Source organism: Cydia fagiglandana, chromosome 1 (assembly GCF_963556715.1).
Source record: "Cydia fagiglandana chromosome 1, ilCydFagi1.1, whole genome shotgun sequence".
Lineage (NCBI taxonomy): Eukaryota > Metazoa > Arthropoda > Insecta > Lepidoptera > Tortricidae > Cydia > Cydia fagiglandana.
In genome coordinates, this window is record NC_085932.1 from 26,552,807 (window position 1) to 26,569,318 (window position 16,512).

The 16,512-nt window shown below is 38.3% G+C and overlaps 1 protein-coding gene across 2 annotated transcripts in view; it reads right to left on the bottom strand.

Annotated features, from left to right (window-relative positions):
• Window positions 1-206: 206 nt before the first annotated feature.
• LOC134668702 (F-box/LRR-repeat protein 7) overlaps window positions 207-16,512 on the bottom strand; it is a 97,984-nt gene continuing 81,678 nt past the window's right edge. For both annotated transcript variants that reach the window (XM_063526145.1, XM_063526153.1), the window contains 4 exons: window positions 14,483-14,668; window positions 6,771-6,916; window positions 5,689-5,862; window positions 207-483 (listed from right to left, as the gene is read on the bottom strand). In XM_063526145.1, coding sequence (XP_063382215.1) covers window positions 271-483; window positions 5,689-5,862; window positions 6,771-6,916; window positions 14,483-14,668 — 719 coding nt within the window. In that variant the 3' untranslated portion in view covers window positions 207-270. The remainder of the gene's footprint in view (window positions 484-5,688; window positions 5,863-6,770; window positions 6,917-14,482; window positions 14,669-16,512) is intronic.

Below are 16,512 nucleotides of genomic sequence, written 5' to 3' on the forward strand. Positions count from 1 at the left end.
CCTTGGCACTGCGCATAAGGAAAGAAGAAGCAAAGCGCTTCGTGCGAATTGGTGGAATATCTACCAAGTAAGGATGGAGACCAGCCGTGCGTCTAAAAGTCCGATGGTAGAATACTATTTGGAAAACAAGCATACCACCCGCCTGCTGGTAAGTAAGCGGCCACCGTAGCCTATGGATGCCTGCTATTCCAAGGGATGTTACATCCAATAGGGGTGTCCTGGAAGGTCTTAGTTTAAACCAGTTTACAATACAATGGGTTCTATTTATCATCAACAGAATCCAGGATTAGTATGTTCAATGACGCATCGCTTGCAGTATTTCTTCACTGCCCGGTACCCCCTGAGCGTGACCGGCGTGTCTTGGATGTTGAGCTGCGTCAGACCGCGGCAGTAGTACGCTACTGCCTCTAGACCGTCGTCTCCGATCAGCTCGCAGCCGCGGAGGGCCAGCTTCTTCAGGTTAGGACAGCATCGGGCGAGGATCTGTGAAAAAGTGTTCATCATCATCATATTAGCCAGAGGACGTCCACTGCTGGACATAGGCCTCCCCAAAGAGTGCCACAATGACCGGTATTGCGCCACCCGTATCCAGCTGACTCCGGAAAAAATGTTGATTTTATTGAATTGGACACACAAAAAAAACAGCCAAGTGCTAGTTGGAGGAGTTAGCACATTTTTTACAGTTTTTAGGGTTCCGTACCCAAAGGGTAAAACGGGACCCTATTACTAAGACTTCGCTGTCCGTCCGTCCGTCCGTCCGTCTGTCACCAGGCTGTATCTCACGAACCGTGATAGCTAGACAGTTGAAATTTTCACAAATGATGTATTTCTGTTGCCGCTATAACAACAAATACTAAAAACAGAATAAAATAAAGATTTAAATGGGGCTCCCATACAACAAACGTGATTTTTGACCAAAGTTAAGCAACGTCGGGAGTGGTCAGTACTTGGATGGGTGACCTTTTTTTTTTTGCTTTTTTTTTGTTTTTTTTTTGCATTATGGTACGGAACCCTTCGTGCGCGAGTCCGACTCGCACTTGCCCGGTTTTGATTTTTTTTTTCTTAACGAAGATTCACACTTGTTCAAACAAACAATAAAACACGTATTTTGAATGGGGTTTCAAATGTCTGCTTACCTACTACGGTTATTTAGATACAGCCCGCTAACAGGTGGACAGACGGACATAAGAGGATTAGTAATAGAATTTCAGTTGTTTGGAACTAAAATAATCATGATGTGCGAAATCGCTTGACTTTGAAAATGTATCAAAATGCAATATGTATGATATGACTCTTAAATTAATCTAGATAGGTGTCATTTTTGCTTGTAAAAGTGATCGACAAATAGGCGAATTGTAGGAAGATGTTTGATTGATCGTGCTTTCTATGATGGATGTGGAACATTTGGAATTGTACGTGATATATTATGTAACAATTATGGATCATATTATATTATACGATTATTTACATTATTTTACTTTCATAAGTAGTAGTTATTAGTTTTTAAAAAGCGTTTTCTAATTAAAAGGCACGTCAAGATCGCGTAGTCTTTTTTTAATGCTAAAAAACGAACTATACGATGTTCTAGTTCTCATTTCACCGAATATTAACAAGATGCAAAATAATGCAAATAAGCAATATGTCCGACGCATACGTGTGGAATAATACATCAAGGCTGCTACCTACGAGTACTATTCAGAGCCAGTCGGTAGGCAATCCCTAAGGTCTTAGTGTCGAGCTTAATACAACATCTGATACCTATGTAGGTAGATTAGCAGCTAGAAATAAGTTTTGCGCTCCCTGCGGTATTACCAGCTAGTTACAACTTTACGAAAGTATTAGATTATTCAGGTATTCCCCAGATTTCATGGAAAATGTACTTATTAGTCAACCTAAATACATTCTATGACCTTTATATTAAAATATCAGGTGTACCTAATTATTAATTTAAATTATTAAATATTTTAATCACCGGTAGTCGAGTGGTTAGAAGCACTGCTTCTAATATTAGAGATCGATTCAAACACTAAGTAATGAAGCTCCACTAAACAGGTTCTCAGAACTACCTACAAAATATAACTTGAAATTATACAGTAATTATTTTATTTTATTTTAGTTTAAAATAGAATCACAGGGCCAATTATAGGTTCTCACTTATAGAAATATGATAAATTATAGAAAGTTTTTGCCCAACTTACAATTAGTTACACACTTACATAATTATTTGCTAAAATAAAATATTGAAAAATTTCGGAAACTTCTCTTGTTTTTTGTACGGGGATCGCATTTTTTATTTAAAAATGAAAGTAATTACCTATGAAATTTTCTTGATATTTCCGAGAACTATTCCAACTTTTTTGAAACGTTCCGCAATGTTCACATTTGTAACTACTCAGGTATTTATAGCCCAAAATATCCTGTGATATGAGATTTGCTTTAGGTACTTATTTACAGGGGCTGTATCGGTGTCGATACCCGTAGGTATGTTATTTGCATACGACAATTGACCGGATTTCATTGTGCAAATCCCGCTCAGGGATTGTAAATGTAGGTAGTCGAACGTATTTGAATTCGATTTACAACTACTTAAGAATGTATCCCTGCTACGAAATGGAAGTCCAAGTCAATAGCAGCCAACACAAAACATACGTTCAATAAGCGACACAAAGCGGAATAACTAGCTAGTGACATGTTTGACTGTTGGGCCCTCCATCTGGCTGGATATATCCCTTTGTTGCCATTATTTTTGTCGTATTTCTTGTAAGACTACCGCTTGACATTATTGTTAATATGTTGTGATGTGTCTTTTACTACATGATTCCAAATTTAACAAATGATGGAAGCAGAATTTAGCAGACTGGCATTATTCATAAAATCGATATAAGCTTCAAATAGCTACAGATGTAGCGCATGATTGTTTTCCATCGTAATGTCACGGAAACCTACGAACGTGTCTTGCTATTTCAGTCAGTCTCGGTACAAAAAGTACTGAGGTCGACTGAAGTAACATGACAAATACGAAAGTTTCTGAGAAAATACGATGAAGAAGAATTATGCACTACATTAATTATCGTTTGCCCTAATCTGTAATTTTGTATTTTTTTAAATAACTATAAAAATTATGTATACTAAACAAAATAAAGTACAAATAAAAACTAAACTAAGCATGACTTGTGTGTTTGAAAGAAAGTGTAAGTATAAAACGTAAGTTAACTAAAAAAAGTCTTCTAATTTTTTATGAATAAGGGGGCAAACTTTTACAGCCGCTCTATATTCTAAAATCCCATAGCAGCGTTTCCCAAAACAAAGGTCGCGAGCGAATATTTAGTGGGCCCTGTAACTACTAGGGAATCTGAGCGCTACTAATAATATTTTATGCCCCCTTTATAAGACGGCCAAGAGGTGGGTCCCGAATTTAGCAGTATTTGTTAGGTGGGTCGGAGCCCAGTCAACTTTGGGAACCACTGCACCATAGTATTTTATGGTAAAAACTTTTTGAATTATACAAAATCATTAAAATACAGGTTTTGTGGACAACTGTAAAATAAGGCACTGGATTTGCGAGTAAAACAAAATGTAATCTGCCAAAAATAAATAGACAAAAGGTATCAAAAAAATAGACAAAAATACGCAATCTTGCACAACAGGCAAGATAAAGGATTTAATCATCCCACCTGTTAAACTGAAGACATCCAATGTAATGAAATGCTTTAAAATTAATGAGTAAAACGTAATCAAAGGAACGAGGCTTTAAAGTTATTACACTCCGGAAAGACACGGGACTTCAAAAAGCTTCAACTCAAACAACAAAGGTTTTCATACCCTTATCAATTTAATACAACATTCGTAATTAGTACTGTCAAACGTGGCAGTGCGAAAGGTGCGCTGAATTTCGGAAACTCATTTATATAAAGAAATTTTCACCCATTGCCTCTTAAAGCCCTTTCGGGGCTCAATAGAAGGTTAAAATCCTTAAGTAAAATTTATTAACTTTTTAAGACACAAATAAACATTTTTTTTTACATAAATTACTATAAGACATAAATAGGAATATAAAACTAAAACTAACTACAATTAAAATAACTAAAACAAAAAATTAAAAATACCTATCAAAATTTGGTGCCCTCGGGAGGGTGCCCAACACGCAGGCAGCGTTCCCGCGCTGGATTGCGATGGCAATTCGCTGCGCGAGAAAGCTGCCCGCGCGGGGGTCACCCGTTGCCTCCCTCAACCTTTTCCCAAGCGCCTTAATGAGCATATGTGCGCCTCTGCCCCACGAACCAAGTGTCTCGACGCCAAATGCGACGAATTCGTATTTAAGTAAAATGCGTTCTCTGATAGTTGAAAGTCAAAATTTTCGCGTCAAGTCAACCGCCGTAATTATCTACCTGCCGGCCTAGCCAAGGTTACAATCGCTATCGCTTCGACAACGAAAAGCATTATGTCTCTCTATCACTCTTCCATATTAGTGTGAAAGTGACAGTTGCGTTTCGATCGCTACGAAGCGTAAGCGATTGGCGTCTTGGCTACGCGGCCTGGTCTGCTAGGTTTTCTTTTTGTAAAAGATCAAAAAGAAAGTTCTGGATTCGAACAGTATTTGATTTATCTTTATTTTGACTGTATAGATACTCGTTAAGTATATATTGATATAATATCAACAATAACGGAACTACCTATACAGTATAACACACAGGGTGGATCAATAATACTTTGTCAAAGATTTTTTACTGTGCATATTGATGATAATTTTAACAAATTTTACGTATTGTGTATAAAAGCCTAAAGGAGAATATTGTGACGAGAATACATTCAGTAGAGTAATACTGGCTTTCAACGTAAATGTCATGGAAAGGTCCTTATGCTTCATATGCAATGAGGACCATTCTCTCAGAATTTCTATTGGAATTTCAGTTAAAATGGTCAGGAAAACATAAGGACCGTTCTGTGATGAAAAGCTACTTGTAGTTATCATTTTTAATAACAGTAAGAAAAATATTAATAAAAATGCTTTGTTGAAGTCTTTTCTGCCACCCTGTACCTACTATTGATACTCGTCACGAGCGGAAATCATATTGAAGTGAGCTTTAATTAAAATAATATTTATCGGGCTCATAAAAGTTAAATGAATCTAATGACGTCATTTCCAGCTACTTATCAGTGATGATATAAGCTTAGATTTAATTAAGAATCCTATTTGTTTGCCTTTCATTTACTTATTTATTCAGATTCTGTTTAGAATATTAAATAACTGTTACCTACCTTTATCGTTACATTTTATAATTAAGCCAAAACCATTATTATTGAATAATAAGGGCCAGTCAGTTGAATAGAAGAAGCTGTATTATAATTTGTAAATGTATCATGTAATAACTTTTTGCAAAATGTTTAATTTAAATGGAGTATGCCTCAGTGGTTCTCAAATCTAGAGTAGTTAAGGTAGGGTAGCGTAGTAGATCTACCTGACGAGCTTGCGCTGGTTACTTTAATTTACCCAAGTAAAAACTAGTACCATGTTTACCTGTAACCCAGCCTCTGACACGTCAGTGGCCCCGAGGTCCAGGGCTTGTAACCTGGAGCTGCCTCTAGCCACGGCTTCGACGCCGTCATCTCCCAGCGCGCCGCAGCCGCGCGCGTTCAGATACCGCAGCTTGTAGCATCGGCGAACTAGTATCTGTATAGTATGGTTACCTGTAACCCAGCCTCTGACACGTCAGTGGCCCCGAGGTCCAGGGCTCGTAACCTGGAGCATCCTCTAGCCACGGCTTCGACGCCGTCATCCCCCAGCGCGCCGCAGCCGCGCGCGTTCAGATACCGCAGCTTGTAACATCGGCGGGCTAGTGTCCGTACTCCGGAATCTGACACCTGGGGAATAAACGTTTTGTTGGATCGAGTTTACCACTAAAGTGATTACACACATTTCTATAATAGTAAAACTGTTTTTGTATTTCATTGTAAAATTACTAAATTAATTCTTCTTTATAGAAATAAATGTAAAAAAGGAATTATAAAGACACACTTGCACGTTTATTGAGTCATTGCTCTAATGTTCGCACATCTTCCCCGGAACCCCGTTTACTTTATTAATGACGTCATTTATTTTCAGCCGAGATCTTCGTTCATATATCCCGCATACCATTTAGGTACCTAACGTGTCGGCACCGGTGAGTCCTCGGTGTGACATAAACAATTGATACTCGCTGGATGATGGGACACATTTATTTAATGGGTACCTTCTACGCACAGTAATATTTGGTAATATTAATCAACATAATTGCCCCTAAGGCATACCTATATCGAATATTTGCGTGCTCAAAAAGCTATGCTATAGAAGGGAAATTAATTTAAAATCCAGATTTTTCCAGATAACTAAAGCAGAACGCAAATGTTTCATTACCTACGCCCTGAAAAAGCTGAAGTGGTATGACTGGCTGTCTGGCTATGCTGCTTAGGAACCTTAACCCAGAAGTCTCCGTAGATGACTACATCCCCACTACTAAGTGGGGATTCTTTTTGGCCCAATGTAGCTTCGAAGATTCGAGAGATGAGAAAGCCGCGTTGATGATGTACTAGTAGGCCTTACGTATCTCTATATCCATACCCTGAACCGTATCGACCCTAACCGTTGGGAGGTACTTGCTAGAAAAATGTTATCTTTGCATTCCACTGTGTATGGAAACAAAAAAAAAAACATTAAAAAAAAAAGAAAAAAACATAACCGTTTCACAACCTAAGACGTAAAAAGTGGTGTAAACTATACCGTGGTACCTTACCTGAGTACACTTAGCCACGGAAAGGTAGCGCAGCGCCGGGCCGAGTTTCGCCAACTCGTAGAGACCGAAATCCGTGACGCCCGTACAGTCGGACACGCTGAGCTCTTTGAGCGCACAGTACGAAGGGATCCACCGGACACCTCCATCTGAAATAATCATAATTTTAGTTGGGTGTACGCGCAATATTCTATGTTAATCAGAAAGATAAGTATAGAAATCCAATATCGGGGATAAAGGGATGGGAGAGGATCGTGCGGCCAAAAAAGCTTATCTGGGGCGACCAACTGGGAGACGTCCGGTCGGAAGGCCTATGTACCGATGGATCGATGAGGTCCAGAAAGACCTATGTGGCATACAAGCGGCTGAATGACGTCAGTTCGCACAGGATAGGAACGAATGGCGAAATCTAGTGTCGGAGGCCAAGGTCCACTTCGGGTCGCTGAGCCAGCGAAGTAAGTAACCAACTAACCACGTTAACAGATTAATGTTAGATTAAGGTTTTTTTATGATAAGCAGTTTTCCTTTGCTTTTAACTGCAGAATTTCAAAACAATTTACCGTATATAATTAAACGAGAGCTCCTTAATAAAGCCGTAGCAAAGTTTCAAATCGATTATACTGAAATTCTGCATAATATACATCTAGTTTAAAATTCGCTGAGGCTCCGACAAAGGTTTCAACTCAAATAATGTAGAACATTTCCTCCACAGATCTCTGCATCCAGTGAGCGCAGGAGGACTGAGGTATTTCCAGATCAGAAAATAAGGAAATATACGCCCCGCTGAACACTCTTGCGGTTCCTCGCGTCATTTGGACACTAGACTACCAACATCTACTTATTGCGTAATAACTTTCAAAGAAGTTCCACTCGATCGAACTCGAACTGTATAGTGATTTCGCTAGTTGAATTGATGGCAAACCGAACCGAAAATTTCACAAATCCGCCTGTGCGCACCAGTCAATACATCTTAAATTATTTCACGCTCGCAAAAGCAGTGGTGGCCGAGTGGATATGACGTCTGACTTTCAATCCGAAGGTCGCGGGTTCAAATCCTGGCTCGTACCAAAGAGTTTTTCGGAACTTATGTACGAAATATCATTTGATATTTACCACTAGCTTTTCGGTGAAGGAAAACATCGTGAGGAAACCTGCATACATCTGCGAAGAAATTCAAAGGTGTATGTGAAGTCCCCAATCCGCATTGGGCTAGCGTGGGGACTATAGCCCAAGCCCTCTCGCACATGAGAGGAGGCCTGTGCTCAGCAGTGAGACGTATATAGACTGAAATGATGATGTGCGCAAGAACTTGTAGGCAATATTGGATATATTGTTAACGATGGATCGTAGATTAGATCGTACCTAATGTGAAATCTAGTAGGAGTTATCTATGGTTTCCTCGGACGAGAGAGTTTGGCAACTGAAATTCATTATTGTTTCGTACAGTGAAATATGTACAGGCTACCTACTGTAGACAGATCAAAGAGTTTTTCGCTTTACTTGAGTCTATATATGATGTCAAATAAATGAAATAAAAAAACCGGCAAAGGACGTGTCGATACGAAATGAAAAAGCCATAGGCTATAAGTATGTGCGTCATTTAAATAATAGTACATTACTACAGAGGCCGGGACGAAAGGGGTTGCCGGCCGAAGACATATAGACTGAGCGCGGATAGGTCTGAGCGCGGGCAACCCCATTTCCCGCCGAGGTATGTATAGTGCTTTTCTCAAACATGCAATGAAATAAATAAAATAAAAAATCCACGAAACCCAAGTTTTATTTATTGAAAAAACTAAAAGTAAACTACACCCAAAATATAACTAACACGTATCTTTATCACGCGTATGTTTTATACGAGTCAGTGTATTTTTACTATCCGTATATTTTCATGTATCTTTGATTTTTTCGCCTTGTATCCGTCTGACTGTCGTTTTCGTCACATAAGTTTACATAGTCTTTCATGTTGATAACATGTTTCACATATTTACATCGTTGCTTTATGCATGGAGAAAATAAGTATAATTTCCACATTAACCATTTTGTAGTTGCTTTCATTTCTTTAAAATATGCCACAAAACTGTTTTTAATAAACTATAAGCCATTTTTCTTAGTTTCTCAAATAATAAAATTGCCATAAGCAACCATATACATACTCGTACTTCGTCTTTGACGTGGCGGCAGAGGCAGCAAGTTAATAAAAATCAATTCTGCTTACGCTGCCAATTCCAACTCCTACGATTACAATTACCTAGTCGGAACTAATATTAAAGTAAATAAATCAACAACGCACCATAAATCCAATAAAACAGAAATACAGAATGAAAATTTTTCAACTTTGCCTCCATAAAGTAGCTAACACACTACCGCACCGCACCAAGGTCATTGTGGGACGCACCCATAAGTAAAAGGGAGAAAGCGATATCTCTTTCTCCCTCTTACTTATGGGTGTGTCCCACAATGACCTTGGTGCGGTGCGATAGTGTGTTAGCTACTTAACAATTTAAAAAAATAACTACGCGTGTTTGAGTAGACTTTTTTACCGCTAACGTTTAGATGAAATATTTTTTTATTTTTAATTTGTGTAGTTAAATTTATAATTTAAAATTATAGAATTTGGTTAATAATGTATTATGTTCATGTTGATTTTATACAAATAAAACTGCAAATTGTAGAAAACATTGTTTTTTTATACGCGTAGTGACAGTGTCATTACGAACCATAGAGCAAATACTGCCTCTAGTTTTTTTTTATGGCTGAATGCCACGATGCTGTGTCACAAATATCTGTGATAGGGAAATTAAAAAAGAGGACTTTGCCGGCCTAGGCCTGCAAGATTTGTATGAAATTCCATTAAAGACCTCTTGTCCTAGCCGCACCTGAAACGTCATACTTCGCAGCCTATTATAGGGAACATTAACATTAATATTTCATTGCATGTTTGAGAAAAAAATATAACTACGCGTGTTTGAGTAGACCTTTTTACCGCTAACGTTTAGATGAAATATTTTAAATGTTTTTATTTGTGTAGTTAAATTTATAATTTAAAATTATAGAATGTATTATTTATGTTATTGTAAGTTCATGTTGATTTTATACAAATAAAACTGCAAATTATAGCAAACATGGTTTTTTGTTTTTTTTTTTATATGCGTAGTGGCAGAGTGTCATTACGAACCATAAAGCAAATACTGCCTCTAGTTTTTTTTAATGGATGAATGCCACGATGCTGTGTCACAAATATCTGTGAAATGAAAATTAATAAAGAGGACTTTGCCGGCCTAGACCTGCAAGATGTGTATGAAATTCCATTAACGACCTTTTGTCCTAGCCGCACCTGAAACGTCATACTTCGCAGCCTATTATAAGGAACATAACATCAATATTTCATTGCATGTTTGAGAAAAAATATTTTTTTATGGATAAAACTATTTAAAGGTTCGACCGATCATGTTCAACACAATTTACGTGGAAAATATTTACTAAGCAATTTTTTTTTATTAGCTTACTTTGGTGTCCCACTGCTGGGCAAAGGCCTGCCCTCGTTTTCTCCACTCGACCCTATTAAGCAATTTTTTCTAATATTTCAAAATGTTTGGGGTTACTGGTTATTTTCAAAAGTATTCACTTAAGAAAAAATACTGTGCAAAATTGCAAAAACCTTTCCTTTTATGCAATTTTGGCTACGGAACCCTAAAGATGTGTTTTACAATGTATTCTTTATTGGAACGTCAATAAAACAATCAAAGAAGCATGAATGACGAAGTCTATTGAAAGCCACTCAGTACTTCAATATTAAACGTGGATCACTCGAGCGTTACAGCTCTAATGAATTGTGCCTTTTTTATCCTTGATTCGCTGTCGAACACCGGTTTTATTTGATAGTGAGAATTACGAAGAAATTACGAGTACTATCTATACTGAAGGCTTACCGCGAAAACCGAAATTTACATATTCATCTTTTTCTTTTACACCAGTGAAGGCGTAAACAGAGTGACGGAGAAAGATGCCCGCAATTTGCGAACTTCGATTTTCGCAGTTATAGCCCTGTGCGTAAATATCGTCGAAACTGCGAAACAACACGGAAACCCTCGCGTGATAAATACTCCCCTGATTTATATCGCACAGTGACTTATGTTCTGCTATCAGAAACACGTAAGGGATAAGGGGTATAAAGGGGCCAAGTATTGTAAGAGGCATTTGCATTACCTATTTCGGAAGTTTCAGAGAAAATTATGTATGAGTAAAATGTTTGTAGGTGACGGGAAGTCAGTGTTAGCGCTAACAGTCCGAGCAGAGTTCATGGCGGCCGCCGGCAGTCACGCGAGTGACTAAAAACAAGTGAGTCTAAACCGTAAAATTATTCAATGTTAGCCCAAAGCCCTCTCGCGCTCGAGAGGAGGCCTGTGCCCAGCAGTGGGACGTATATAGGCTGAATTATTATTATTATATTTTTCTTTATCTTTCTTCTTAGGCTAGGTCATTTATAATATGAATATAAAAGTAAAATATAAAAACACTTACAAAACAATAAAAAATACATATAAACACATTATAAAAAACCTAACCTAGGGTTCTTATGTCTCATCCAATTCAGCCGACCGATCAAATACGGCAATGTAATTAAACTCGCATACGAGTTCTCGCACCGCCACCGTCTAAATGCAACGCCGTCAAAACCTGGCCTATAACCGCGAAAAGCGAAGTTCGCAAATTGCGAGCATTTTTCTTTGTCACTCTAATTACGCCTTCGTTGGAGTAAAAGAGAAAGATCCCCGCAATTTGCGAAATTTCGGTTTTCGCGGTAGCCCCTCTGGCTCCTTCATGCCAATTCTCCTCCACGTATCTTGCAATTACATTTTATGTCCAAACCCATGAATACAAACACTACAACTTAATAAATTCTCACATACAACCATGTTTAGCAAAACATCTTACATCATGGAAATGTATTGTTATGGTAGCATTTCAACGAATTAATCCCACACATTACAACATCAATTACTATAATGACTATATAAATTTCAGGAAATAGGGAGCGGAATGTACTACTACACTTCCTTGTGGCCATTGGTTTTTATTTTTTTATTTATTTCATTCAACCTAAAGCAAGCAAGCAAACCTAATACATAATACAAGGGGTCGAGACCTTCTAGTAGGTATAGTGTACCGGTATCAGAAAGCCTCGCTCTCGTTTAATAAACAATTTAGAAAATATATGTGAAGCTCATCCAAAACTCTGCGTGGTAGCTCTAGATACAATTATCAAATTAGGGAAAACATCTTGGTTTAGTAAATCTAGAAACTAAAAATCAAATTAGGGATAAAAAGGTATTGGATAACTACAGTTATGTAAGCTTTTAGATCTAACGTTATTTCTTAATTTAAACTTATCAATTTTACCTACAACTAGCAATGCACGCACGAGAACTTTCCAAAGTTGCGAAACTTTCCACATGAGAAATTCTCGGTAACTTCTGAGAATGTTCTCGAGAACGAGAATTTATTTATTTATCGTAGTTTATACCATGAATATTCACGATAGTTTAGGTGTAGTCCTTACCCCCAGAAAATTCCGACTTTTGGTCGTCCGCTTCCGGTCAGAAAAATGTATGACGGCCCGGCCAAACGGTCAGACTTAGGTGGGGGTGCTCGACCAAATGTCATAGACGGACCCTGGCAGTTTTTGACGCCGCCATTTTTTTTTCAATATGGCCGACTTTTTTTTTTACTTTTTTAATTTTGTCCTAGCGCGCTGAAATTTTGGTCACTGAATCTCGGGGTCCCCTACATACGTATGAAAAAAATTTTTTTGGAAAAATCTACAATTGCGGGAAAACTGGCCACTTTTATTTTGTATGGCAACTTTTAAACGGTGCGTGATAGGTCCCCCACCTATCTTGCTCGACCAAATGTCATAGAGGGCCCCGAGACAAAATAAACTGCATTAAAAAAAATCAAAATGGCCGATTTTTTTTTTAATTTTTTCAAGTTGGTCCGAGCGCGCTGAGATTTGGCATGGCGGGAGACAGAGGCCTCTAGATTATAATGAAACAAAAAAAAATGTTTGGAAAAAATTGTCGAAAGTCGAAATGTTCTCTGAAATACAGTGAGAATTTAAGCAACTTATTGGTAAACTTATCACATCAACAAAATAGCTAACTGTAATAGACAATAATATATGCATAATAACCATACGTCGGACTCCAGCGGGCATTTTCGTGGCATGTCAGAATGATAGGTAGGGTTCGCAAATCAATCAATTCACTTTCGAGTATTTGTACTTAGTATTTGGTACCTAGTATCTATAATGTAACAAATAAAGCAAATCTTTCTATTGATTAGACGGCACTCTACCAACAAATATAAGTATGAACAACAGTTATAATGACGCATGTCAGCTATCTATTTGTTTTTTAAGTGGCCACTTCAGTGGGCTATCAGTCATCACTTCAAAGAGTATTTACACATTAAAGATGAATAAATGATAACGGGTAACTAATTTAATTAACTATGTTACAAATACTAGGTACATTATAATACTCGTAAGTTAAGATTTTTTTGTAAACCTTACCTTGCCCTCAAACTGCCCCCTATAGTCCGACGTTTGATAATAACATTTAGTTTTAAGTTATGCCTATTTAAACTTTATTTCAAGTAAGTATATTCTCTTGTTTAAACAATAATTTCCATGTTGCAGGAATGTTCTGAGAACATTCTCGAGAACGTTTCCGCTTTTTGGGAATGTTCTGCAATTTGTACATTGCTACCTACAACTCGTATATAAGTCAGTTTTCATCCCTCAGTAGGTACTGTCAAGCATTTTAAAATATAAATACCAGTACCTTACTATACGAAATACGCTTGACTGCTCGTGTCAATAAAGCTCCATTTTATTTGTTTTCTACGTAGTATGACATCGAAATGCAATAAAGTGCGACCGCAGAGTGCAAAGAATTTCTTGCTTTCGTGTGTTTTAGATCATATATAAAGGTATGCTACCGTCACGTAAGCACAAAAATATTAAATATGCAAGATGTCAAAAACTGTGTACCTACATTAAATATGTAGAATAGCATTATAATTATAATTAGCAATACTAGGTGAATAAAAAATTACACAATTAAAACATTTTTGATTGTGTGGTATCGAAATTGCACAACCTTCATCTACATGCTTTTTCCTGATACCTGACAAAGAGATACTTAGATGTACTAGGATCAAAAGGACACGCTCGTATGCAGAATGCACGTAAGCTAGTCAGATATATTATAGATTTATTTATTTTACAAAATATTTACTCGTACAATACAAAAGGCGGAATTCCTTCCAGCCATATCCACTCCGGTTAGTCTAGGATTACCTGTGACAAGGGTACATCTTCTTAGGTACAGGTACTGGAGCGAGAGACACGTGTGCAGCAACGCACACAGGCCAGCGTCGGTAACTGCTCCACAGTCGGTCATGTATGTTACATCTATCGGTCTCTTACCGGCCTTCTGGCCTTATCTACTGCAGTTAGTCTAAGAATTACCTGTGACAATGACAAGGGTACGTCTTTGTAGGTACAAGTACTGGAGCGAGGGACAAGAATGCAACAACGCACACAGACCAGCGTCGGTTAAAGCTCCACAATCGGTACGTATTTCACCGGTGGCCGACGGGTTGCTAGCCGGCCCTCCAGCCATATCCGTTCCTGTTAATGTCAGAATTACCTGTGACAAGGGTACATCTTCGTAGGTAGAGGTACTGGAGCGAGGGACACGTGTGCAACAACGCACACAAGCCAGCGTCGGTGACTGCTCCACAATCCGTGAGGTCTATGTACTCCACCGGTGGCCGACGCGTCGCTAGCCGACCCTCCAGCCATGCCCACTCAGGCCAGTCCACGGATGGGCAGCCTGTAAGCAACCATGAATTCTTGAGATAAGGTTACAGCTCTTTCCACCCAAAATGAAGGGTAAAAGGATAAGTACATTTCTTTTTTAGGGTTCCGTACCCAAAGGGTAAAATCTATTACTAACATTCCGCTGTTCGTCTATCTGTTCGTCTGTCTGTCCGTCCGTCTGTCTGTCACCAGGCTGTATCTCACGAACCGTGATAGCTTTGTGCAATTGTAATTTTCCCATATGATGTATTTCTGTTGCCGCTATAACAACAAATATTAAAAAAACAGAATAAAATAAATATTTTAGTGGGGCTCCCATACAGCAAACGTGTTTCTTTTTTGCCGTTTTTTACGTAATGGAACCCTTTGTGCGCGAGTCCGACTCGCACTTGGCCGGTTTTTATTTTATTTAAATAAGGGGACGATCTCATATCTTCCGCACGTCAAATAGGAAGTATATCGTTGATTCGTAGAACGGATGCAGGTAATCGTACAATGGTTACATGTGAGGTTCTTACTTGACTGACCACGAAATAAAATACCACGGAAAACGCAAGTTCTTTACGAGGGAAGTACTTAGCGTTGGCACTTGGCGTTTAGAATAAAGCAGTAAAGAACCAGAAGTCATAAAAACGATTCATGGCACCATAAACGTATGCAACAAAGGGGACATTATCGTAATCTGGAGCGCTGTTAAAATGCTTTTTCAATATGTCGCATTTGGCAAAACATTGGTGAAGTGTACATTCGCCATCAGACTACGCGGTTATAAGTAGAGATGCCCCGAATAGTGAATTTGGCCGAATACCAAATACCGAATATTCGGTCCCCCTCTCGACCGAATACCGAATATTCGGCGACCGAATATTCGGCATTGCATGCGAACATTTTGAGTCACAATTATTACGAAAACTGTTCGCCAACAAAGCACAACGTTAGCTAAGATATATTTTTATGTCGAACAGAATTAATAAATGTAGTTAGAGTCAATCAAATCATACCCATGATAAAAATAAAATATTTTGGAATCAACAAAATGCTCAAAAACGTGCATGAATTCGTATTTAACCCCTTTCCAAGAATACATTTGAAATAAATAGTTTTTGGTTATTTTTTTTAGGGTTCCGTACCTCAAAAGGAAAAAACGGAACCCTTATAGGATCACTCGTGCGTCTGTCTGTCCGTCTGTCCGTCTGTCACAGCCAATTTGCTCCGAAACTACCGGACCAATTAAGTTGAAATTTGGTACACATATGGAAGTCTGTGACCCAAAGACGGATATGTAACGTAAACAAATGAATTTTAAACATAGGGGCTACTTTTGGGGGGTAAACGATAAAATTAAAAAACAAAGTTTTGAAAACAATATCGTGTTACATATCAAACGAAAGAGCTCATTGTGAGGATCTCAAATATATTTTTCTTATAAATTTACAATATTAAGTTTAGAAGTTATTCAAGGAAATAGACAAAAAATGACCATTCCCCCCCCCCCCTCTATCTCCGAAACTACTGGGTCTAAAATTCTGAAAAAAATACACAAAATAGTCCTTTACCTAAAGATGACAGGAAAACCTATTAGAAGTCTAGAGTCAAGCGTGAGTCAGATTTAAGAACAAAAATGCAGTTACGTTTTTTTAGGGACACTGCCGCAATGGTTTAAGTGAAACGTGATGTAGACAGCTATTGCGAAGGCCCTAGGCCGATATCTGCATAAGGCCGAAGGCCCGTAGCGTCCCGAAGAGGCGTGCCTTTAGCTTCATACGTGAGTCGGACTGAAGATAAAAAATGCGACTAGGCTGTATCTGGCACACAGCCGCAATGGTACTTGTTAGAGATGCAACGGATAGTAGTTTG